The 26,253-nt window shown below is 40.4% G+C and overlaps 1 protein-coding gene across 1 annotated transcript in view; it reads right to left on the bottom strand.

Annotated features, from left to right (window-relative positions):
- NR3C2 (nuclear receptor subfamily 3, group C, member 2) overlaps positions 1-26,253 on the bottom strand; it is a 445,228-nt gene that overhangs the window by 128,799 nt on the left and 290,176 nt on the right. The window contains exon 4 of the mRNA XM_010840772.1: positions 10,752-10,868. Within this exon, the coding sequence (XP_010839074.1) occupies positions 10,752-10,868 (117 nt within the window). The remainder of the gene's footprint in view (positions 1-10,751; positions 10,869-26,253) is intronic.

Below are 26,253 nucleotides of genomic sequence, written 5' to 3'. Positions count from 1 at the left end.
AAGCATACAAAGCTATTATTTCCTTTTGTCCATCAGTTTTCTAAAAATGGACACTTTTTACTTCTAAACATATAGATAGCTCAGAATAAATTCACGGTGTTGGAAAAAGTGCTATGGTTTAAGAGATGCTCCACAATGAAGAGATCATTGTAATGGCTGGGAGTCTGTATTGCATTCACAGTACTCGGATCGCTGGCTACACTTACAGTTTCTTTTTGGAAAATGGGAACAAAAGGCTCCTTGTCACAGGTTGTCATGCTTTGGACCATAGCGACCTGTAACTGGCCATGCCGGGCTGGGTGAGGTGGGGCAGCAGAGTCAAAGGCAGCCATTTGTCTTCATCTCAACCCAGTGAGAAGCTCTGTTCCGCATGGTGACCAAACAGTTGGCCGGGCCTTCTTTGGGGAATTTTGAATCCAAGATAGTCAGGTGACAATGAAGCCGACAGAGAGAAGGCAGTAAGTAGAAACAGGTGTAGTGAAATTAAAAAAAGCAAACGAGAGAGGGAGGAGAGAGCGTGGCAGAAAGAAGCCGGTAAAAAAGGGAAAAAAATCAAAGAGAAAAAGCTCTAAAAACTGGAAACCTATTGTCTCCTAAATGACATCCTCATATTTCCCAAAGACTAAATGTGAAACTAGCAATATTTTTATAATAAAACTCCATCATCTGAGGTAACTCGAAAGAGCATAACAATAATATAAAACACCCTGAACAAAACAAAAACAAAACAAAATCTCCACTATTTTACCAGAGAGTTAGGAAAACAACTGTGTATTACAGAAAATATGGGTGAGTGTGTAGACTGTAGGGCTGCTGCAGACCAGCTTACAGAGACCTGCATCTCTGAGACGCTTTTCGGAAGGACAGTTCTGACTCAGCCCTATTGATACCACAGACGTAAGATACCCTGGACCCCAAAGGTAGACAGGTTAAGCGCTGAGGCCCACTGGCCAGTTAAGCATGACTGGGATGATGACCCACCAGGACAGACTGCAAATGAAAAAAGGAAATGAAAGCAAAAATGGGCATCTGGGCTTCCCAAGTGGTACTAATGGTAGAGAATCCACCTGCCAATGCAGGAGACACAAGAAACAAGGGCTCAGCTCCTGGGTTGGGGAGATACCCTGGAGAAGGACGTGGCAACCCACTCCAGTATTCTTGCCTGGAGAATCCCATGGACAGCGGGCTACAGTCCATGGAGTCTCAAGAGAGTCAGATGTGATGGAAGTGACTGAGCACGCATGTATACCCAGTGGAAGGTTTCCAACATCCCTGGATTTTATATTTAAAAAGACCCAAGATAAGCAACCTGTTTGGGTAAGCTCAACAAGGCTCACGTGAGCATCTACAAGTATATATATTCTCAGGAGAGAAGAGCATTTACATTGAATGTCTGTACTGCTTCCATGCTAAGACACTATCGGTGACAAAATAAGACATCAATTTTCCCCCCCTTTTGCTTAGCTTTGATGTTTTTCTTTCCTTTAAAAAATTTTTTATTTTATATTGTATTTCCAATGTTGTGCTAGTTTCAAGTATACAGCAAAGTGATTTAGTTATACATAAGTCTATTCTTTTTCAGATTCCAATTTAATTAGAGTTTGGAAGGGAATTAATAAAAATTAAATGTACATATTGGTTACAAATTGTAACCACAACAGTTAAAAACCTACAAGAAAAAAAAATGCCTTAGATTTGAAGAAATATAGTAAACTCTGAAATGCTGCCTGTTTCAGAACTGATCCTAAACTCTCCTTTGGAAATTTCACAAGGTAAAAATACCAGTTGTTTAATTCAAGTTGTATTACTATGACAATAAATAAGGCTTAACTTATATATGAAGGTTCAGAAACCATACTTTCACTGATTTATAGAAATGTGTCATTTTCCTCTCCACTTTCCTGCTCAGAAGTCCCATTGAAATTCTTACCATTTACAAGCAAGAGGAACGGAAAGGGGGAAAAAAACCCAAGGAATGGTATTTCTTCATCAAACTCGGTACACTTGGGTTTTCTAAACTTCTACAGACTACTGCCTATCCGGCCTCAGGAGACCCTTAAAGATACAAAAATTGTTTTTCTTCTTGGATTTCAGATATTAAACCTTCTCTCTCACTGGCATTGATCCTGTGATTTCTCTCCCCAGACCTGCACTGTGGGTGAATTTTGCAGGTGACCAGATGAGCTAGTTGGAGGAAGCTGCTGGCAGATAAAGCCAATTTTCCTCAAGTAAAAAGATCTCTCTCTCAGGACTTCCCACGTCAGTCATGGCACTGTCATTCTTTGCTCCCTGGGTCTTTTGTTTTCACTCACTTTTCCCTTTCAGTTTTCAAAGCATTTCTCAGCGGAAGAATTACAGATGCCTCTAGGTATTTTGTTTTTCCCTCTCTCCTTTTTACCTCCTTCCTGATTGTCCCTCTGTACGTCGAATTCTTTACCTCTTCTGCTCAGTAGCGCAATTAATCTTGTTTCCCTTCTTTCTAGTTCAAAATTGTGAATGCTATTTTTAAAACATTTTATTGCAGAACATGTTCATCAGGATTGATAAACTAGAAAAGAGCCAAGAAAAACCTTATCTGTCACTTTACAAATATAAGCGCTTTTTGTATCCTTCCATTTCTTCCTAGTCTCCTGACTTATGCAAATCTTTTCCTATAGAGCTGTAATCACATAATAGGAACCTAAATCATTTCGAATACTCATTTTTCATTATTACTTTTGTATAGAAAGTATTCTATTTTGTTATGAATTTTCATAACCATAATTTTATTGCCTGATTAATATTGCATTACGTGGATGGATTTTAATTTAAATATTTTCCTCTCTCTCTGGTTCCATTCTCATCAGGAATATAAGACTATCTGTTTCTTTGAATAGTTTCCAGAATTAACCTCATGTCTCCCTTTCTCACCTAGCTGCTTTCTTTCCAGCCTTCAAAAAAGCAACCATGAGATCTGCTGTTGCTACTGCTCCCTGTGTCTGAGGGTCTTTTCTCTTTTCACATGACATGCTCCATTCCAAGAGTAAAAGGTGGACCTGAGACAGCAACCCTTTAAAGGCTCCCGCTCAACCAAGTAAAATGATGGATGCAGGGAGCCTTGGAAGTAAATTGAAAACAGAAATGGGACTATTCCGTGATCTGGGAAATTTACATTTTTAAAGCTCCAGGAAGCAAGATTTGAATATTTTAGAGTCTTCATTAAAGGAATATGAAACTGGGCTTTAGCATAGATGATGAAAAATGAATCAGGGTGGTGGCTTGAAAAAGAGGAAAGACAACTGCGTTAGAATCCTTAGGTTGCATTTCTCAGGTCTCTGATGATATCATCTTGGACTCCAAGTTCCTCATCTGTGAGTGGAGGACCGCGACAGGAAAACCTCCAAGATCCCCTCTATCTTTTACAGCCAGAGTACAGTCAAGTTAGAAACACCCAAAGGACTCATTCCTGGTCTGAGGGCCATGGAGCCTTAATGCCGTGCTTTATATATTTTAGGGGCAGCTCAAAAACACATACATAAATCATCCTCTTTAGATCACTAGCAGTAAAAGCAAAGTGATGGATTTCTTAGGAGAAGGCTATGCAAAATAGTAAATTCTCATGGAATCAGAACCACACCTTTTTTAGATCTACTCTTAGGGGTTAAAGAAGAGTGTGTGCCCAGCATGGGGGCAGAAAAACGGTTATTTTCCTTTCCATTTCTCTGGTGATATTCTTGCATCTTCTGTTCTATTCTCCTTTGCATGCAGCGTAAACATCAGCAGGATTTTTTTTTTAAAGAAGGTAGTTGGTTTTGGTTTTATTTTTTTTGAAGACTTAATTAAGCAATTATTTTATCCATAACCCCAAAACTTATTCACAGGAGAGCAAAACAATTAGATATAATATAATGTTATTGGTTATACATCAGCAGGATTTTAAAGAAAAGGGATAGAGCTTGTAATAAGAGGAAGGAAGTGGATCCAGAGAAAGGGGAAGAGGCACATTTAATGGCTTTGGTTTCTGATAAATATAAACCTACTCTTTCCTCCTCCTTCCTTCCACTTTCTAACAGAGAGGCTGTTTGGGGACATGGTTAGGATTATACGCTAACCAGCGGATAGGATACAGGAAAAAGAAATTCTGAGATATTTTGAACTGTCAGTGTCTTTAGAAGTGTGTTAGAAAGTGTTAGTCACTCAATCGTGTCCAACTCTTTGCGACCCCATGGACTGTAGCCCACCAGCCTCCTCTGTCCATGGAATTCTCTAGGCAAGAATACTGGAGTGGGTAGCCACGCCCTTCCCCAGGGGATCTTTCTGACCCAGGGATAGAACCCCGGTCTTCTGCATTGCAAGCAGATTCTTTACCATCTGAGCCACAGGGAAGCCCTATCTTTAGAAGGGGAATGACTAATTTTGTTCCTGGGGTCACGATCATCCACTAAAGAAAATGTCTTCCAAGTGTTATATGAGGTTGCACCTGCCTTTTCTCCCAAGAGAGGTAACAGGAAAGAAGGGTGAATAAAGAGAGACCCAGCAGGCCTGCTCTGCTAGAAAAACAGGGATGGGATTGGAACATGTATAATAGGTTTTTATTTAATTCACATATTTCATTTGAAAAACTGCTTCATACTAAAAGATTAAACTTTTTAATCTATTTTATTATTTATCTATTAAACTTTTTAATCTATTTATCTATTTAATACTATTTTATAGTATTATCTCTTTTAAAATAATAAAATTGTTTGCATTTCTTTTTGCCCACATTTAAACAGAAAGCAAGGCTTCTAAATAAGTAATAAAAGAAAAATGACAATGTATGTTACATCGACTGGATAATTAATACAAGTTAATTATTTAACCCAGGACCAGAAGGAGTTATATTATAACTTGAACCTAAAGAAAGTACTACTCTTATGAATATTAATTTCCACTCTATCTATTTTCGACTCACGACTTTCAATGACTTCAGGATTCAAGGTAAGCTTTTTCTCCAGGAAAATGTTTTACCGAAATCCATAAAACCTATCCTGCATATATACAGAAACCAACAACAAAGTTAGGTGAACCTGAATTGTGTACTGGGCCAAGCCTCACTTAGTGACCATCATAGACACAAGTGAGAAGCCTGGTGCCACAGCTGCCATTAACAGATAAGCAGGCCTATTTTTAAATGTCAGTCTATAAACAGTGGACCCATGTCATACAGAAGAGTGATGCTGGGGATGAGCTTTTGTGCCAGGAACAGAGATTTCAGTTCTGGCGCTGCCACTCCCTGGGCTGGGGCCTTGGGCCAGCTCTTCAACTTCTGTGAGCCTCCATGAACTCACTTCTTAGGAAGTCCAAAAGGGAGGGGAGATGTGTATATATATGGCGGATTCATTTTGTACTGTAAAAACGAACACGACATTGTAAAGCAACTATACTGCAATGAAAATCGATTTAAAAATAAAATGGACAGATTAATAGTATGATCACATAACGTTATGTGAGGTTTGACACATATAAAGGGCTTAGAAGAATGCTCACAATACAGAACCCTTAAAAGGGCCAGTTAACCATGCATTCACTCAGCAAACAACTACTGAACACCTGCTTCGTGCCAGGCACTGTTCTCGTCACTGGCGATAAAGCAATGGACAAAACCGACCAAAATTCTCCTTCTGATGGAATATATATTCTAGCAGGAACTATCTCACAGCTAAGTAGTTTAGTTATTTACTACTACTGGTAAACCACTGGATTCCAATGCCACCCGGGGGATACTTAGCAAAGTTTGGAAATATTTATGGTTGTCACACCGAGGGAGCAGGGCCAGCTAGACTGGCACCTAATAGGCAGTGATGAAGGATACTGATAAACATCCTACAGCACACAGATGGGCCCACAACCAAGATCTGTGCTGTGCTGTGCTAAGTCGCTCAGTCGTGTCCAACTCTTTGCAACCCCGTGGACTGTAGCCTGCTAGGCTCCTCTGTCCCTGGGAATTCTCCAGGCAAGAATACTGGAGTGGGCTGCCATGCCCTCCTCCAGGGGATCTTCCCAACCCAGGGATGGAACCCGGGTCCCCTGCACTGAAAGCGAATTCTTTACCACCTGAGCCACCAAGGAAGCCCAAGAATATTGGAGTGGGTAGCCTATCCCTTCTTCAGGGGGTCTTCCCAACCCAGGAATCCAACTGTGGTTTCCTGCATTGCAGGTGGAGGTATCAGGGAAGCCCAACAAAGATTTATCTGGCCCCAAATGTCAACAGAGCAGAGACTGGGAAACTCTGTTCTAGAGATTATGTATGGACTCAGTTAATTCTTAACACAGCCCTATAAGATATGGATTATAAGTATCACTATTTCATAGCATTTTATAGTAACCAATAGTAATGGTATTTTTAAAAAGATTTTTTTGATGTGGACCATTTTTAAAGTCTTTATTGAGTTTGTTACAATACTGTTTCAGTTTTATATTTTGTTTTTTTGGCCCCAAGGCATATAGGATCTTAGCTCCCCAACCAGGGATCTAACCTGCATTGGAAGGAGAAGTTTAAACCACTGGACCACCAGGGAAGTCCCAGTAATGGTACTTATAAAGTGTGATGATACAGTATTTATACTAAAGTGCATATATTTATATGTGTGTGTGTGTGTGTATGTAGCGCATGCTAAGTCACTTCAGTTGTGTCTGACTCTCTTTGAAACCCTATGGACTACATAGCCTGCCAGGCTCCTCTGTCCATGGGATTCTCCAGATAAGAATACTGGAGAGGGTTGCCATGCCCTTCTCCAGGGAATCTTCCAGACCCAGGGATTGACCTGCATCTCTTATGGCTCCTGCATCAGCAGGTGGGTTCTTTACCCCTAGCGCCACCTGGGAAGCCCCATATGCATACATATATAGAATATGTAAATAATAATATATAAGATTTATATAGTTATACAAAAATTACATAGGGATACACATACTTCAGCAGTGTGTGCACTTGAAACTCAGATGGCAGACTTTACAAAAACTGATTTTGAGTTCATTTTCTGACCCATAGCTGTACCCTGGTGCCATTTAGATTTTAAGTTGCTGATATCTTGCCAGATTTTTGTTCACAGGCTTCAGAAGGTGATCTTTTGCATCACATTTGCAATGATTGGGATGTCAGACAAGAGAGCAGAAACTCAGACCAGGAGTCCAGAGATCCAAGATGTAGCTTCATCGTTTCACTGGCTGTGGCGTCTTGGGGCACGTTTCTTAATTCCCCTGGACATCACTGACACGTGGGGCAGTCACGTCCCTCAGATCATGCGTGAAAAGTACTATGGAACACGCAGTGAGTGATCACTCCAGAGACATGTACTGAGTGGTCACTCTACACTGACTTATTTACTTCTCACTACAGCCTGGGAGGTAGGTATGCTGATCAAGGTGAGTTGAAGGAAACAGGGGCATGGAAAGGTGGCAGCCTGCCTTTGAGGTTACAGGCCAGGAAGCGGCAGATCAAGGGGTCTCACCGTGCACTGTGGCTCCAGAGCCTGCCCTGTGGACCAGCATGGGCTGCTCTGGCTGAGGTCAGGACACCCACGAGGCTCTCCTCTTGATTCCCAAGGGTTGCTCTGCTCTACGTGTAGCCACATTCCTCCCCAGGCCTAACTCGTCAGCCAGTTGGTTCATTCATCAGAGAATGAAGTCTCTTTGTCTTTTATTTACTGGAATATAATTGCTTTACAATGTTGTATTGATATCCTGTACAGTGGAGTGAATCAGCTATATGTATCCATATGTCCCCTCCCTCCTGAGCCTCCTGTCCACCGTCCTTGCCATCCTACCCATCTGTGTCATCACAGAGCACTGAGTTGAGCTTCCTGTGCTATACAACATGTTGCCACTAGCTACCTATTTCGTACACAATAGCGTATATGTTATTGTTGTTCAGTCGCCCAGTTGTGTCCGACTCTTTGCGATCCCATGGACTACAGCACGCCAGGCTGCCCTCTCTCTCACCATCTCCCAAAGTTTGCTCAAGTTCATGTCCATTGCATCGGTAATGCCATCCAGCCATCTCATCCTCTGATGCCCTCTTCTTCTTCTGTCCTCAATCTTTCACAGCATCCGGGACTTTTCCAATGAGTCAACTGTTCGCATCACGTGACCAAAATACTGGAGCTTCAGCTTCAGCATCAATCTTTCCAATGAGTCTTCAGGGTTGATTTCTTTTAAGATTGACTGGGTTGATCTTGCAGTCCAAGGGACTCTCAGGAGTCTTCTCCAGCACCACAGTTCGAAGGCATCAATTCTTTGGTGCTCTGCCTTCTTTATGGTCCAGCTCTCAGAAACATACATGACCACTGGGAAGACCATAGCCTTGACTATATGGACCTTGACTATATGGAGATCATGTATATAGGTCAATGCTAATCTCCCAATTTGTCCCACCCTCCCCTTTCCCCTGTGTCCACACGTCTGTTATTCATGTCTGCATCTCTATTCCTGCCCTGCAAATAGGTTCATCTGTACCAAAAAGACATATGTACCCTGACGTTCACTGCAGCACTATTAAAGCCAGGACATGGAAGCAAGTTAAATGTCCATCAACAGATGAATGGATAAAAAAGACTTGGTACATATATATAATAGGATATTATTCAGCCATAAAAAGGAATGAAATTGGGTCATTTGTTGTGACGTGGATGGACCTAGAGTCTGTCATATAGAGAGAAGTCAGAAGGAGAAAAACAAATATCATATACTAACGCGTATCTATGGAATCTAGAAAAATGTGCTTCTTTTTTGGATTACTTTCTTTTAAGTAGGTAACTGGAGTACACAAAAGATACATTAATCCAATGCAAAATTCAAAAGCACAGAAGAATAGACAGTGACAATTTTCCTTCCTATCCTTGTCTCCCAGCTATCTGCTCTTTTCTACTAAGCTAACCACCATTTCTGGCTTCTTGTATATCATTCCAGAAATGTGGTATACAATATATATGTATTCTTTTTTGAAAGCAGATATACTACGTGTAATATACAAATCATACTATTTTGCAACTTGATTTTTTCACTAAAGAGTAGTTTTGATAATCAGTCCATATAGAGCTCCCTTTATTCTTATTAGTGTCTGAAGAGTATTCTGCAATTTATTTAATCAATTTTGAACAGATAAATAGTTAGTGTATGCCTGATGTTTAACAAGGCTACGCTGGACATATTATGCATATATCACTTCTTACATTGCCAGAACATACTTAGGATAAATTCCTAAAAGTGGAATTGGTGAGTCAAAGGGTATGTGACTTTTTAACATTTAATTGAAATAGCTAAATTGCTCTCCATAGGGGTTATATCAATTTCTACTTCCACCTAAAATGCACGAGATTAACATTTATTTTCACTTTTATTTCTATACTCAAACAATATATTAGAAAAATGTTTTCTCTTTGCCATTTGTAAGAAATTATATCTCACATTTTAAATTTACATTTCTCTTACTGGGTTTAGATTGAGAATCTTTTCATGTGTTTCAAGAACCAACTGCATTTCTTTTATTATTCTTTTACCTATGAATATTTTATTCATATTCTTATTCAGTCTCATTTTTCTAATGAGTTGGTTTCTTTATCTTATGAAATTAGAGAAGTGCTTTATCTACGTGAGAAATAAACCCTTTGTCTATAAGCTGCAAGTATTTTCCCCCAGTTTTTTTTTATTTGTCTTTGTGATGACATTTGGTTTATAAGTAGGGTTTATTTTCTCAATTCTTTTCTCTTATAGCTTCTGGGTTTATTTCATAATTAAAAAGTATAAAATAATATTCCACTTGCAGAATATTAAAAAAATCCTTTAGTACTTCTGTGTTATATTTCAAAGTTTAAATCTTTGAAAGAGCAGAATTTATCTTGGAGGATCATAAGAATTCGGATTTCACTTTCTTGTTTCCTAGTTGTCACAATAATTCCTATTAACTAATCTATCCTTTCCCCACAGATCTGAAATGCCAACTTTATTATAAACAAACTTCTCACATTATTTGAATTCATTTCTTGACTTTCTGCTGATCTGACAATCAATTAACAAATACATGGATCATGTTAATTACTGTAGCTGTCACATGCTTTACCATGAGACAGAGCCAGTTGTCCTCATTATATACCCCATTTCCAGAGTTTCGCTGGCTGTTCTTTAAGAACTTAGAATCACCAAGTGGTATTTTTGTTAGACTTCTGTTACATTCATAAACTAACTCAGAGGAAACTGACACCTTCAGGATGTTGAATCTTCCCATCCATGGATGTTGTATACTTCTGTGCTACAAGTCTTTATCTCCCCCACTCTTTTGCTGAACTTCTAGAACATTAAACATTTTTTTCATACAGGCCTTCCTTTCCTACATTTACTCCTAGAGTTAGCAATATATTCCTATCTGGCTAATGGCAGCACAAACAGGTCTTATTTCTAAACACACATGGTAATGAAAACTATTAGCTACAGTGTTGTACAAAATGTCATTCATTTTTGTTTTGGCTTTGTTTATGCACCCAGTTCTTGAAACCTTAGCAAACTCAAGAGTTGCAAACTTCACTATGACCATAGCCACATAACAGACTTGTTTTTAACTCTTTCTAAGAAATATTTTTCTCCTAAAATGTTTTAGCATGAATATAGAACTTACTAGATTTTTAAAAATCTTTGCTTCATGTTAGCTTCACCTTCAATTTTGGGAGTACATAGAGTCTAGTAGTGTTACATTGCATATTAACAGTTCTTATTAAACTAATACCCACAGACCTTACCTCCTAAATTCATTCCAGCTTGAAGACACTTCTGAAGTCTGCACGCAGGACAATTCTTCCGCCGAATCTTATCAATTATGCAGTCATTTCTTCCCGCACACAAATAGTTGTGTTGCCCTGAATAAAATAATAAAGAGTAATTGTTAAAATAAAGACTATATTAATATAAAATACTAATACGTATAATCAGATAATTAAACATCCTCTTTCCTGCCTTAAAATCTCTTTGTCAAAAAAAGTAGAAGAGAAACATGATCTGCAAATACTATAGGCACAGGAATGGTCAGCTGAATACAGGTGAGACTTCAGGTTGCAGATGATAAGCTTAAAACTACGTTTACTTCCAACAGGTTTCCAAAGAAACAGAGCTGCACTCCCCACTGCTTGACTTCACTGGCATGCTTCCTTTCAGGAGATGGCGCACATTTCACCCAGACATCACCCAGCACCAAACTAAACAAAGGCCTTGCTTCAGCTTTTTTAAAAAGTGTAGTTTATTGAAGTATAGTTGATTTACAATGTTGTGTTAGTTTTAAGTGTACAGCAAAGTGATTCAGCTATAAATCTATATACATTCTTTTCCCCATCTTTTCCATTATGGTTTATCACTGGATACTGAATATAGCTCTCTGTGCCATGCAGCAGACCTTGTTGTTCATCCTTCCTACATATACCAGTTTACATCTGCTCATCCCAAACTCCCAGCTGCTGCTGCTGTTTCAGCTGCTCTGCCTGCTCCCATTTACACATGTCATTCCAACGGGAAGACTTTCAAATCATTTAACTAGAAATGTAGAACAATTTCATTTTGAAAGTCAAACTGGCACCAAAATAATTCAGATGTGGAATATGCTTAGAGGGTGGCATCTACTGGAAAAATGCTAAACTGTACCCTAGCTCTATTATTCATTTACATATCCAAATTAATATACCGTATTTACTGAACCTCCACTAGAGATCAGCTCTGTTAGAGGCAGCAACGCAAAAGACCAAAGTTTCCACTCTTATGACCTTTTAATGAGGGAAAGAGAGTCAACAGATAGGGTAATTGGGGACAATGGTCAACTGCTGGACAGTAACAGGTGCTCAGGAGCAAAATGAGGGCATAGAACGCGGTGGAGGTGAGGAGGGTGTTGACATTTTAGAAAGAATGGAGGGAAAACCCCACTGGAAAGCAACTTTAAAATAAAGGTCTAAAGCAAAGGAAGGTGCTACCTGTGTGGACATCTTGGGGAGAAAATACGGTACGGCGGAGGGAAAAGCAAACAAGGGTTGACAGGGGCGCAAGGGCACCTGGCAGGTTTAAGGAACAGCCAAGTGTGAAAGTGGACAGAGTCAGTGAACATTACGAGGGGATGAGGGAAAAGAGCTAACCTCAGTCAGCCCATGTAAGGCCTTATCAATCGTGTTCAAGACGTCGACTCAGTGAGATGGGAACCATTAGTTTCCAGGGCTTTGAGATGAGATGTGACTTGATGTGACTCATGTTTAATAGGACTGTTCTGGCCACTGTGTAAGAAGCCGACTGAAGTGGACTGAGCACAGGATCAGAGGGAATGGGTAGCAGGCTGTCCCTGTACTTCAGGGGAAGATGATGGGGGAGTAGCGATGAGAAGTGCTCAGGTCCAAGATACACTCTGAAGGCAGGGCTGCTGGAATCTGCTGAGAGGTCTGAGAACAAGGGGATCTAAAGAGGCAGTAAGACTCTTGGGCTGAACAAACAGAAAAATGGAACTGCTGTAAATTCAAATGAGGCAGACAGTTAAGAGCCATGGCTTAGGGGGAATTACTCTGGCTTGGTCTTGGACATGCTAAGAGGTATGTCAGTGGAAGTATGGGGTGGGATAGGGGACAGTTAGATACAGAGACCTGGAGCTCAGGAGCGGTCTGGGCTGCAGATGTAATCAGCTTGTGGTCATTATTTTAAGCCATGAGACTGGATGAGATCATATGGAGACTGGAAAGGGAAGAGGTGTGAGGACTGAGTCATGGGTCTCTGAAAACATGCAGACTAAGCAAAGTGAGTCTCAGTGATGACTGTGAAGCAGGAAACAGGTTCCAAAACCCCCTCTTCAACCCAGTACCATCACATTCCCTTGGTTGATAATTACTAAGTAAATTACAGGAAGTACTCAATAAATATAATGTGTATTGCTAATGGTATTAAAATAATTTAATCTAGAGCTCATTCTCGGTAACATTATGGTAAATTTTAGTAATGACGATCACAATAAAAGAACAGTAATAGAACAGGGAAATCTATCAAAGGGAAGAAATCAAACTCCATCATTATAATAATCTAATGACCTCTTAAAAAACTGAAAGGCTCTTAGTCACTATAGGTAGGTGTAGATAATTACAAAAAGGCAATCAATACCCACAGGAAAGACTAGAACCAATGAATATAACATTTCACAACGCTGCACACCATCTTAAGAAGTTACCATAAAAATAAAATTTTAAGGCCTATTATAGCACTATTTTAGTTGTCGTATAACAACCCTACGACGTAGGTAAGGCAGTTATCACTGCTATTGTTCACAAGGAGAAACTCATACTAGAACTGATCAGGTGACCTCCCCAAAAGGTGGAAGTGGAAGCAGAATTCAGACCATGCTGCTGTGTCTCAAGGTCAGTCTTTTCTAAATGTCGATTTTGAAATATAATTTACTGGTGGTCCAACAGGATGCTGAATGCTCTTTGGAAAGAATAAACAAAGGAACATTATTTGAATGAGGCATACTTTACTTTGTCACCCAGTATTTCCACTGGCAATCAGCATTGTGTGCCTTTTTTTGTGGTGTGAAATTAAAGACAAACTCAGAAATTTCACCTCTAATGTACATTGAACTGAATAAACTTCAGTGCCCAAAAAAACAACTAAATGTAACTTTGGTTTCAATTCAACAGTTATTTATTGGGAACCTATTATGTGTACAAGGCCATAAAACATTTGCATAAGGGGCTGGGGTGGTCTATGGTTCCTTCCATTTCTGAGAATCCATGATAAAATATGACAAAGTCTCTTAGCGGTAAGCACACAATAATGCATAAGAAATGGCCACTGTCCAATGCACACACTAGAAAACTTCTCTTTCTGAGTGTTCAAAAACAGACTTCTAAGAGTTAGGATTGTACTACGGGGATTTCTTTTTAATGAACACCTTTTAAAAATTCATGTTACTGTAAGAGCTGCAAAAAATGTCCTTCCACATACACTGAATTATTGTATCTGGTTTCTACCAGTTAGTAGAAACCAGAAATTGGTCACAATCACCAATTCATCTCCCATCCGAACAGGATGGGAGAGTTCAAAGGCCAGCTGTGGGAATGCCGTACTAGTTTTATCTGTCATTTGTGTTTTTAAATCTGTAAACATGAAAGATTTGAATCACACCTACACAAATAGGCAATATGTATCCCGTCCAGTAATCTATATTGATAAAATAAACAATCAAAAAACCACAATGAAAATAAGAGATTGCGTTTAGAAGACTTAAAAAACTTTTGATCATGTCTTTAAAAAAACACTGTGCTCTCCTGGTATAAAAATAGCTAATCCAGAATAAGTCATAACCCAGGCTTTCGAAGGTAAGTAATTTTCTACTACAATGTTAACATAGGCTGGACAGTGGAGGCTTTGAATGAAACTCATTTTATTCAGCAGGTGATGAGATTCTTGCTTACAGGATGTGAAGTCCACAGGTGTATTTTACAAATATTAATCTGAAGGTTATGTCTTAAGGAGGTAGAAGAGAAGTAGCAGACACCACCACTTTCAACTGGAGGTTCTCTGAGATGGCCTCTGTGCAAGTTAATAGCTCTATTTTGGTCAGAATATATAGCCACAGGAATAATCCTATGGATAAAAAATGTTAGCGGTAAAGGAAACAAAGATTTCTCATTCCCCTTACATGTCCATTAGGGGAAGAATTTCAGTTTTAGTAGTAGAATAACTTGAATCAGATAAACCTCCTGCTGCTGCTGCTGCTAAATCACTTCAGTCGTGTCCGACTCTGCGTGACCCCTTGGACGGCAGCCCACCAGGCTCCCCCGTCCCTGGGATTTTCCAGGCAAGAACACTGGAGTGGGTTGCCATTTCCTTCTCCAATGCATGAAAGTGAAAAGTGAAAGTGAAGTCGCTCAGTCGTGTCCGACTCCTAGCGATCCCATGGACTGCAGCCTACCAGGCTCCTCCGTCCATGGGATTTTCCAGTTAAGAGTCTGCCTGTAATTCAGGAGACGCAGGAGATGTGGGTTCGATCCCTGGGTCAGGAAGATCCCCTGGAGAAGGAAATGGCAACCCACTCCAGTACTCTTGCCTGGGAAATCCCATGGGCAGAGGAGCCTTGTAGGGCTACAGTCCATGGGGCTGCAAAGAGTCACACATGACTTAGCAACCAAACCACAAAAATTGAAAATGGATAGACAGTCCAGAAAGGAGGGGATATCATGAGGTGTGGATATATTAATTCCTCTCAAATTTTCAGCTGACCTCTGAATTGAGCATGAGACTCCAAAGAGTCAAAAGGTGAAAGAATTTAAAGCTTTAAACAGTTAAGCAGGGTATTTTAGTTACTATCAATCACAAGGAGAAAGAGTTTGAATCTCACTAAATTAGAAGGACTCAATCTTTCCATTTCCTTAGACTTTCCATTGAAATTCTAGAAGGTCCCTGCCTTAGGAGGAAACCATGTATCCCAGGATTAAGTCATTAATTTTAGGGTTAAAGGTATAACAAAAACAGATCATCCCTAAAAAATCATACAGCAAAGGCCCTGTAAGTTCAAAATGTTCTGTCAGTAATTTGACTACTAGATTAAAATGCAATATTCTTCAGAGAAATATAACAGAACCTGGAGTCTCCATAATGTCTAGAATACAATAATAATTACTAGAAAAATACAAACCAGAGTCAAAAGAAAACTGAGTCAGTAGAAACAGACTCACAGATGATCCAGAGTATGAAACTAGCAGATAAGGATTTTAAAATTGATATTTTAGACAGCACAAGAAAATAAGAAAAAAAGAAAAGAAAGAAATGGGAATTCTCAGAAGAGATTTTGACACTATAAAAACAAACTGAAATCAAAGAACTGTAAAATATACTATTGAGGACAAAACATTTTGGGTTGAAATTAACAATATATTGGACACAAAAATCAGTGAAATTAAAGACATATAAATAAATCATAAAAATTAAAGCACAAAGAGAAAAGAATTAAAAGCTAAAAGAACAAGGTACTTGTGGCCTATGTGGTGGCATTAAGTAATTTAACATACTTGTAGTAGCAGTCCCAGAAAGAGAATACGTCAGAAAATAATATATAGAAATTTCCAAATTGACTAAAACAACAATTTTAGCAAATGCCCCAAGAGATAAATACAAAGAAAACCGCTAAGGTACAACATAGTTAAATTGCTGAAAACAAATATAAAAAATTTTTTAAAGCAGCCAGAACAAAGCAAAAAATAAATAAATAAATAAACAATTACAGTATGTAAAGGGGAATAAAGGTAAGAGTAAAAACTGATTCTTTGTAACAATCAAGGCCAGATAGCAACATACAATTATTTTAAAATTCAGTAGCACCAGTGAAAACATTTCTCAAAATGAAGGTAAAATAAAGACATTTTTGGATAAACTGAAGTGAAGATAATTGGCTGATAATAGAATCACATTATAAGAAATAAAAAAGAAAGTTCTATGCTAAAGGGAAATGATATCAGAGAGAAATTTGAAATCTGGATGTACAGGAAAGAATTAGAAATGAAGGACAGCTAAATTTTAGAGAAATGTTCTTTCTTTTCTTAAATTCAAAAGTCAAATGACTGTTTAAAACAAAGTAAATGTGTATTATGGGATTTATAAAATGTATATAAGTGAAATATCTAAAAGCATAGTACAGAGTACAGGAAAAGATATACATGAAATTTTACTGCTCTAAGTTTCTTACACTGTACTTGAAATGGCATAAATTATTCAGGGTAGACTATGATAAGTTAAGAGTACATCTTGTAATCCCTCAGGCAATGATTTTCTTGCTCTGGACAAGCAGCATCAGCATTACCTAATAATTTATCAGAAATTAAAATCCATAAACCCAATTTCAGACCTGCTAGTTCAGAAATTTTGGAGTGGGACCTAGAAATCTGTGTTTTATGTAACTCTTCATGTGATTCTGATGTATATTAATGTTTGAGAAATACTACCCTAAGCAGCCAGCAGAATAAAAACACCAAGTATAGTTTAAGGGACAATAAAGATATAAAATGGCATGCTAAAGATACTCAACCCAGAAAGGACAGAAAAGAAAAAACAGAGGAACAAGTAAAGGAGGAAAACACAAAGAAACACTCAGGTAAGAGAGAGAAGTTCAAGTGCAGAAACAGTTACACTAAATGTAAATGGTTTAAACACTCCAGTTAAAAGTCAAAGATGGGAGACTGAATTTTTTAAAAAAGACAGTACTTAAGCATGTGTTATGATGCATTTTAAATAGAAAAGTACATATAGGGTGAATGTTAAAAAAAAGGAAAATATATATACAATGAAAAAATGTAAGCATAAGAAAGCTGATGTGGCTACATTAAAGTCAGACAAAGTAGACTTCAAGAGAAAAGTATCACAAAAGATAAAAACTACCACTCGTAGTTATTAAGCTGGGATACAAGCAGCCCTAATATCAACGCACTTAACAACAGAGTTTCAAAATTCATCAGGTGAAAATTGTCACCTGGAGAAGGAAATGGCAACCCACGCCAGTATCCTTGCCTGGAGAATCCCATGGATGGAGGAGCCTGGTAGGCTACAGTCCATGGGGTTGCAAAGAGTCGAACACAACTGAGCGACTTTTTACTTTTACTTTTTAAACTATATAACATCCAGCCAAAGACTGGCAGGCAGGTATTCTTTCTGCCCCCTTCTGATGTCTATGTCAGAAGCTTTCCCTATCTCCTTTATACTTTAATAAAACTTTATTATACACACACACACACACACACACACACACACACAAAAGAAAATTGTCAGGATTAAGGCAAATAAAGGTTAGTCCAAAATCATAGTTGGAGGTTTAAAAACCCCTCTCTCAGCAATTGATAGAATAACCACTATGTAGAAAATCAGTGAGGATACAGGAGATTTTCAAACATCTTGGATCAATTAACACTTAGGCACATAACTGAACAATACACATGTTTTTTTCAAGTATACAAGAAGTATTCACTGAGACATACATAGTCTAAGCTATAAAACAAATTTAAAATTCTGAAAGGATTGAAATCATGTACAATATATTTGCTGGCCACAAAAGGAACCAAATTAGAAATCACACAACAAAATGATATATAGACAAGTCCCATATTTGATAATTAAGCAACATACTTAAAAAAATTTATGGGTCAATGAAGAAATCACAAGTGAAATTAGCAAAGATTTCAAAATGAATGACAACGAAAACATAAAACTTATTAAATACATTTAAGCAGTCCTTGTAGAACTTTTAGCTTCATATACTTAGTCTAAGAAAGGAGAAGGGTTTAAAATTGATGACTGAAGATTCTAGCTTAAAAAACTAGAAAAAATAAAAACTAAAAGCAAATCAAATAGGAGTAAAATTATAGTATAGAGATCAATGAGAAAGAAAAAACCAAGAGAGAAAAATAAATCAAGCTAAAAGTTGGGTTTTGGTACAGATCAATCAGGCATCAGCAGACAGGCTGGGAATTCTGTTCCCTGTGGCCCCAGGCTGATGGGAACAGCCAGCACAGTGAGTGCTGGGAGTCAGGGCAGAGGAGCTGCCGAGTCTGACCTAGGAAACCCACCGCTCCAGCCTAGAGTGGGCAACTCACCCTTGACTGCTCAGATTTAGTCCAATGACCCCACTCAAGCACAAGGGAGACTAGAATTGTAAGCTTACCTCTTGTCAGAACTCGAAGAGTTAGAACAAATGAGGAACCTCACTGAAGACTACCTCCATAAAGGGAGATGAGAACATAAGATTCAACTTTCTGTTACTTCCTCTCAGAAGTATTAAACTACTTACATTATTGCTTTTTGAGGGACAAATTTTAAGGGCCCTTTCTATAAATAGCTAAACTTTTCAAAACATTATTGAGACGTTACCAGCAACTAATGTATTTTTCAGGCAAGAAATCAACATCTCTGGCTATTTTAATAAAGAATATAATCCAGTGACCACTCCACCCCTAAGCCCTGAAATTCATAACCTGTTTTGTCAATGTCAGTACCCTAATAATATGCATACATACTCAAGAATCTGTACCCCCATACTATTGCTGCTGCTAAGTCGCTTCAGTCATGTCTGACTCTGTGCGACCCCATAGACGGCAGCCCACCAGGCTCCCCCATCCCTGGGATTCTCCAGGCAAGAACACTGGAGTGGGTTGCCATTTCCTTCTCCAATGCATGAAGGTGAAATGTGAAAGTGAAGTCGCTCAGTCCTGTCCGACTCTGAGCGACCCCATGGACAGCAGACTATCGGGCTCCTACATCCATGGGATTTTCCAAGCAAGAGTACTGGAGTGGGGTGCCACTGCCTTCTCCAGTACCCCCATAAATGGAAGGTAAATAAATGAAAGCTTAGAGGGGATCATTTTTCCTCATAAAAATTTAGAGAGTTTGGTCTAGCTACCTGGTAGCAAGCACTGTAACAGATACTCCAAAGGGAAAAAAAAAATGCACATTTTCACAACATGGAGAGAAATAAAAGCTTAAAATAAATGGGATATGATTGAAAAATTCCAAAATATTCCTTTAAAGTAAAACTTTTACACAAACGGGCTAAGCATCCATCCACAGGCACTAAGGCACTCTCGGAGAAAACACTATGGAGTATTTAGTCTACAAACTAACTGAGAAAGTAGAGAAACGGTACAAAGAGTATCCTGCCTGACAAACAGAACTTTTACGTTCTTTTGGAATGTTGTATATAGACACAAACCTGCAGTAATGACCTACCGGCTTACAACGCACTGATTTACAAAAGACCCATATAATACACACATCATTTCTGTCCCATCTCCAGCACCATACCTTCACATATAACAATTTAGAGGGGAAGTCTACGCACGTAAGAGTTTAGAAAAAGACCTCGGAGGGCTCGCAAGAAGGCAGTAGAGGATTCTGTGAAAGGCAGAAACAGCTTAAAGCAGGGTCAGAATCCCAAGCCAGATACACGTGCCTTCTTGGTGTCCTAAGTCTTAAACACTTTTACTGTAAGGCCCACATCACCGTCCACTGACATTGATTCAGTTCAGTTCAGTTGCTCAGTTGTGTCCGACTCTTTGCGACCCCATGAATAGCAGCAAGCCAGGCCTCCCTGTCCATCACCAACTCCTGGAGTTCACTCAGACTCACGTCCATTGAGTCAGTGATGCCATCCAGCCATTTCATCCTCTGTCGTCCCTTTCTGCTCCTGCCCCCAATCCTGACATTGGTTAGGCTGCCTTAAATTATAGCCATTGCAGAGTCATTTAGATGTAAAAGCATCTTGTTTAAGAAAACGATTCTGTCCAGCAGGGCTCAGGGAACTTCAGTCACTCATCCATCTGTTGTACCAGTTCAAGGTACCTCCTGCCTGAGGGAGTGGTTACTTTTAGGAGAAAAGGAAGCCATTCTTGAAAATAGAAAGCTGCCAATGTTAGAGTAAATTTGGATGGGGCACCAGGAAGATTAGTTAGTACAATATTAATTTACAGGGAAACAAGTACTCATATCAAAGGGGAAATACAGACTTAAAAAAACCAAAATCCCAAACAACCAAAGTTGAATTCAAAAATTTTAAAAAGTATCAATTTTCCTGTTTTTTTAACTATGATATGGCTTTTAATTGCAGAATAATTCTGCTTTTTTCAACAATGATATTGCTTTTAACATTGCTTAAATTTTATTCTTTAAAAAGTTACCGAACCCAATACAGTGTCTTTTAAAACTGTCAATTACTTTGAAATCAAGAAACAAATTTTTGTTATACTTGGGCTGATCCCCTATGAGAAAATACAGATTGTATAACATAGGGATCTTGTCTCAAAGCATCAATAATGCTAGAATGGAAAAGGTGGAAACATGGAAGGCAGCAAGGAAAAGACCCAGGGGGAAGGGATGACTTTGTAACCAGATACCCCTGGATACCAATCCCACCTCAGTCAATAGGGAACTATGAGCTTCTTTGCCAAAAACAGTTGAATGGCTCTGAACCTCAGTTTCCTGATCTATGAAATGGGCACAGTAATGCCTACTTTATAGATTGTTGTACTAAGCCACTCAATTGTGTCCAATTCTTTTGCAACCCCATGGACTGTAACAGCCCATTAGGCTCCTCTGTCCATGGAATTCTCCAGGTAAGAATACTGGAGTAGGTTGCCATTTCCTCCTCTAGGTGATCTCCCGCATCTCTTACCTCTCCAGCACTGGCAGGCAGGTTCTTTACCACCAGCACCATCTGGGAAGCCCTACTAGATTGTTGGATGGATTCAAATTAATATACATAAACAAGAAGTGCAATGCCTGGCCTGAGGTAAGGACTTAGAATAAAAAGGTGATAGTTATCATCCATCATTCATTTGGTTAGCTCAGTCTTTCAAAAAAAAAGACGGTATGAGAAATTCCAAAGAACAAACACAGTCAAACCTTAATTAAATATAAGAAAAGGATTTCCTGTTGGAAGCAAATATGACCACTGAATTAGGAAGGCTTCTAGATGAAAAGTGTCCACTTGAAACTGGACAAATACTACTCAGCTCTGATCTCATCTTCAAGCCTGAAAGTTTTCTAAAGGCTGGCAAGGGTGTGAGAATGGAGAACTATATCCTTTAAGGTTAGTTCAGTTCAGTTCAGTCACTCAGTCGTGTCCTTTAAGGTCAGCACAGGACAAAAAGCCAGGACTTTCTGAGCTGTCTGCAACTCAGCTAAGAATTCTAGAGTAGTGCTTCAAACTGTAAGAGCTGTGTAAGATGCTGGAAAGCTGTAGCTCCCTTGAATTATTGTTCCTCATCTCCCCTGCCTGTTTCCTGTTACGACTTAATACCCAAACAGTAGGCACACATATTCGGGGGCAGACGAAAGGTGAATCTGGGAGACTGAACTCCATTGTGCCTGGTAAGGATAGCAGATACTTAGCAGCAAGCAAACTGAGAACAGAAGACCCTCCAGTTCAGTTCAGTTCAGTCGCTCAGTCGTCTCCGACTCTTGGCCACCCCATGAACTGCAGCACCCGCTGTCCATCACCAACTCCCGGAGTTCACTCAAACTCATGTCCACTGAGTTGGTGATGCCATCCAACCATCTCATCCTCTGTCGTCCCCTTCTCCTCCTGCCCTCAATCTTTCCCAGCATCAGGGTCTTTTCAAATGAGTCAGCTCTTCACATAAGGTGGCCGAAGGATTGGAGTTTCAGCTTTAGCAACAGTCCTTCCAATGAACACCCAGGACTGATCTCCTTTAGGATGGACTGGTTGGATCTCCTTGAAGTCCAAGGGACTCTCAAGAGTCTTCTCCAACACCACACTTCAAAAGCATCAATTCCTCGGCGCTCAGCCTTCTTCACAGTCCAACTCTCACATCCATACATGACCAGAGGAAAAACCATAGCCTTGACTAGACGGACCTTTGTTGGCAAAGGAATGTCTCTGCTTTTGAATATGCTATCTAGGTTGGTCATAACTTTCCTTCCAAGGAGTAAGCATCTTTTAATTTCATGGCTACAGTCACCATTTGCAGTTATTTTGGAGCCCCCCAAAAATAAAGACCCTTGCAAAGAGCAAAAAGAGGTTCTGGGATTGATTGATTTTATTGGAGTACAGTTGATTTCCAATGTCATGTCAGTTTCAGGTATACAGCAAAATGATTCAGTTATATGTACATATATTTATTTTTGAGATTCTTTCCCCTAGTAGGTTATTGCAAAATACTGAGTATAGCTCCCTGTACTATACAGTAGGTCCTTGTTAGTTATCTGCTTTATATATAGTAGTGTGTATATGTTAATCCCAAACTCCCCTTTGGAGATGGTAAGTTTGTTTTCTATGTCTGTGATTTAAAGTGAGTTCCCAGACGATGATTTAATTCCATTCAGCAGAGATAGCTAAACCAAGATATAAAGAAGCAACACACGGTCCATTTCTTCCAAGACCTTACTTTCTAAAGGCTGGGAAATTTTAAATGATTAAGAGGAATCATATGGTACTTCTGTGACTTTAAAGGCAGAAAAGATTATACCTGAATGGGTAGATGAGGAAGGTTTATAGAAGGAGAACGCATCTGACATAAGTCTTGAAGAATGTTGTGGGTCTGAAACATGGAGAGGACAGACATCAGGCACCCCCAGCAAAGGATGAGCACAGGGAAGGCAGAGACACAACTTCATGTTCAGTGAGCAACTGCTCTGGCGGGTGGACGCCCAGGAGGGCAGGGGCTCAGAGGAGGAGCCGGCGGCATCTACACATGCCGGTGATGAGAGGACGACCCGGGGCTGGCAGTGCCCCTCGGGCTCCTGGGCCCTCTCTTGCGTTCTGGGGTTCAGACCCACATAAGCACGTACCTGTGTAATACCCAACCCGAACGCCCGACACTTTAAGCTTCACAACCCTATGACTCACACAGCCCCCTTCCAGCCTCCTCAAATCCTTATTCTTAAAGCTTCGACCAGTGGCCCCAATCAGGAGCCGCCTGGTTTACACCCCGCTCCCTGAGATCCTCACAAGATCCCCACAATCCTTCCCTCAAGCTTTCCTTGAATCTTCTCCATGTTCACCAGGACCTTTGCCCTTTTTCTCAGGCTCTTTTGGTTAAACTTCTGGAGTTTGGAGTCTTGCTTACTATTTGTATGACCTCAGATGAGTGACGCAACCTTTCTGTCCATCAGTTTCATCCTTTGTTAAATGGGAATCATCTAGGTGTCTACCTCACGAGTTCCCCTGAGGACGAGTACACCACACGTGACACTGGGAACGGTCACAGGCCCCCAGTAAGGGCGCAATGACTGGTGGTAGCAGTTCAGTTCAGTTCAGTCGCTCAGTCGTGTCCAACTCTTTGCGACCCCATGAACTGCAGCACGCCAGGCCTCCCTGTCCATCACCAACTCCTGGAGTTTGCTCAAACTCATGTCCATTGAGTCAGTGAAGCCATCCAACCATCTGATCCTCTGTCATCCCCTTCTCCTCCTGCCCTCAATCGTTCCCAGCATCAGGGTCTTTTCAAATGAGTCAGCTCTTCGCATCAGGTGGCCTAAGTATTGGAGTTTCAGCTTCAACATCAGTCCTTCCAATGAACATCCAGGACTGATCTCCTTTAGAATGGCCTGGCTGGATCTCCTTGCAGTCCAGAGGACTCTCAAGAGTCTTCTCCAACAACACAGTTCAAAAGCATCATTCTTTGGTGCTCAGCTTTCTTTATAGCCCAACTCTCACATCCATACATGACCACTGGAAAAACCATAGCCTTGACTAGGCATACCTTTGTTGGCAAAGCAATGTCTCTGCTTTTGAATATGCTGTCCAGGTTGGTCACAGTTGTTACCCTGTACTATTGCTAGTGTCACGTGTTACTGCTGTCTTCATCCATTATTCCATATTATCTTTATTATATCAAGGGACTAGTAACGAGTCTACCTGCCTCTACTATTTCCCCATTTCTAAATCAAAGAAGTCTTAACCTTCAAAAGCTTTCTAAAAAAAAAAATAAAAAATAACTCTTACTCAGACCTCAATTTGTTAAACCCAGAAAAGCAGAGCTATTGTGGTTGAAATGAATGCCAGGGAGGCTCCCTGGTGCAGTCCTCCACTTTGTACCCAGCAGTGATCCAGGAGGCACCCCCTGGACCCCCAGGTGTCCTCTAAGCAGCCACCCGGGGCCATGAGCCCAGTCTGGACAGTGAGCCTTCTGAATCACACATCTGATTAGCTCATTCTTCTGATTAAAGGCCTTTTCGGGCCCTTCACTACTTAAAACTCTTAAGTCCAAACTCTTTTTTATTCAAAGTGACACTGAGCCTCTGGAGCTCAGAGAGGGGAGAGAGGTAGGGAGACAGGGCTCAAGGATGTGCTGAGCAAAACTGACTGCCATTTGGGGAAATGCAAGCCCAGTGTGCATCAGGGGCATCTGATACAGTAACACTGGGTCATTATCTTCACTGGTGTTTTTACTATTGGTGTTTTAGTATTATTATTGGGGTTAACAACAATGTATTTCAAGGCTTATTTTAAGAAAGTGGAAAAAGTCAGAAGATTGGTCACTGTGCATATCTGTATTCCACTTCATATGTACAGACACATAGGTCAGTCCTGTATCACAAGCACCATCCTTAGAGAGGTCCTAAGGCTGCAGGCATCCTAAGGCTGGCTGACCGAGGCGGACATTCAGCCCTAGTTTGGGACAGCACCTGTGAATCGTCATCCCCCTCCCAGCTCTTTCTGACCTCAGGAAGGAGTCCTATCTTTGCTCTTCTCTGGCTTCACTAATCTCATATTTAGCACCGTCTATGGACACACACACCTCTTTCAGGTCCTTAGCAACGATCTGTGCCTCTAACCACATCATCTAGGAAATACCCCATCTCCTTTTCTTCCACCTGGGAGCTATGCAAGGCTGATAATCAAGGCTGCCCCCTTTTACCAAGTAAAATACTGAAGTTCTCAGGTCAGATTAGATATGGAAAGAACCATGTTCTAGAAGCCTGAAAAACAACAAAATATCTTTTGGTGGTGGTGTTGTTTAGTCATTCAGTCGTGTCCAACTCTTTATGACCCCATGGACTGTAGCCCTATTAGGCTCCTCCATGGGATTCTCCAGGCAAGAATACCATGGTTGCCACGCCCTTCTCCAGGGGATCTTCCCAACCCAGGGATCAAAGCTGCGTCTCCTGCTTGGCAGGCAGATTCTTGACCACTGAGCCACCAGGAAAGCCCACGAATACCTTTTAGAATCTTTAAAGAACGAGGCATGGAGAAGGTGGTTGAACTCAATCTTAGGAGCAGGGATTTCACCAGGCAGAGAATAAAAGTGATTTTCAACTGAACAGGATGCTCCAAATTCTACATCTTGAAAAACAAAATGACTTCTCATCTCACTGAATATTGATATCTGGCCCTGTCTAGCATGCCAGGTCCTTTCCCATCCTCCCAGAAAAGCCATGCCTGGGGATTAGACTGGGCATCCCAGAGGGGATGGCCTCTGCCCCCATCCCCAGCCCAGTGCTTCCTTCCAGGCAGAGGCAGCTCCGTGGGAGCCACACCTAGGGCCCCTCTCTGTCTGCCTTACTCTCTCTGCCTTGACTAGTGCGTCTAAGGTCTGACTTGCCTGCTTCAGCACCATTCTCTTCCTCGTCCGGGAAGACTCCCTCGGGGAGCAGGGACGGCCTCTAGTCCTGGGGGCCCCACCATGACCCGGTGCCGCTGCCTGTCCCTGCATCTAAATCTGGGACACAGGCAGGAGGGCCCTCCCTCGGTTGTTTTTTTTTTTTTTTTTCCCCGCTCTTACCATT

The sequence above is a fragment of the Bison bison genome, unplaced genomic scaffold (genome assembly GCF_000754665.1).
Source record: "Bison bison bison isolate TAMUID 2011002044 unplaced genomic scaffold, Bison_UMD1.0 scf7180017864146, whole genome shotgun sequence".
Classification (NCBI taxonomy): Eukaryota; Metazoa; Chordata; class Mammalia; order Artiodactyla; family Bovidae; genus Bison; species Bison bison.
The sequence above is the reverse complement of the archived record's forward strand: the minus strand, read 5'-3'. Positions and strand labels throughout refer to the sequence as shown.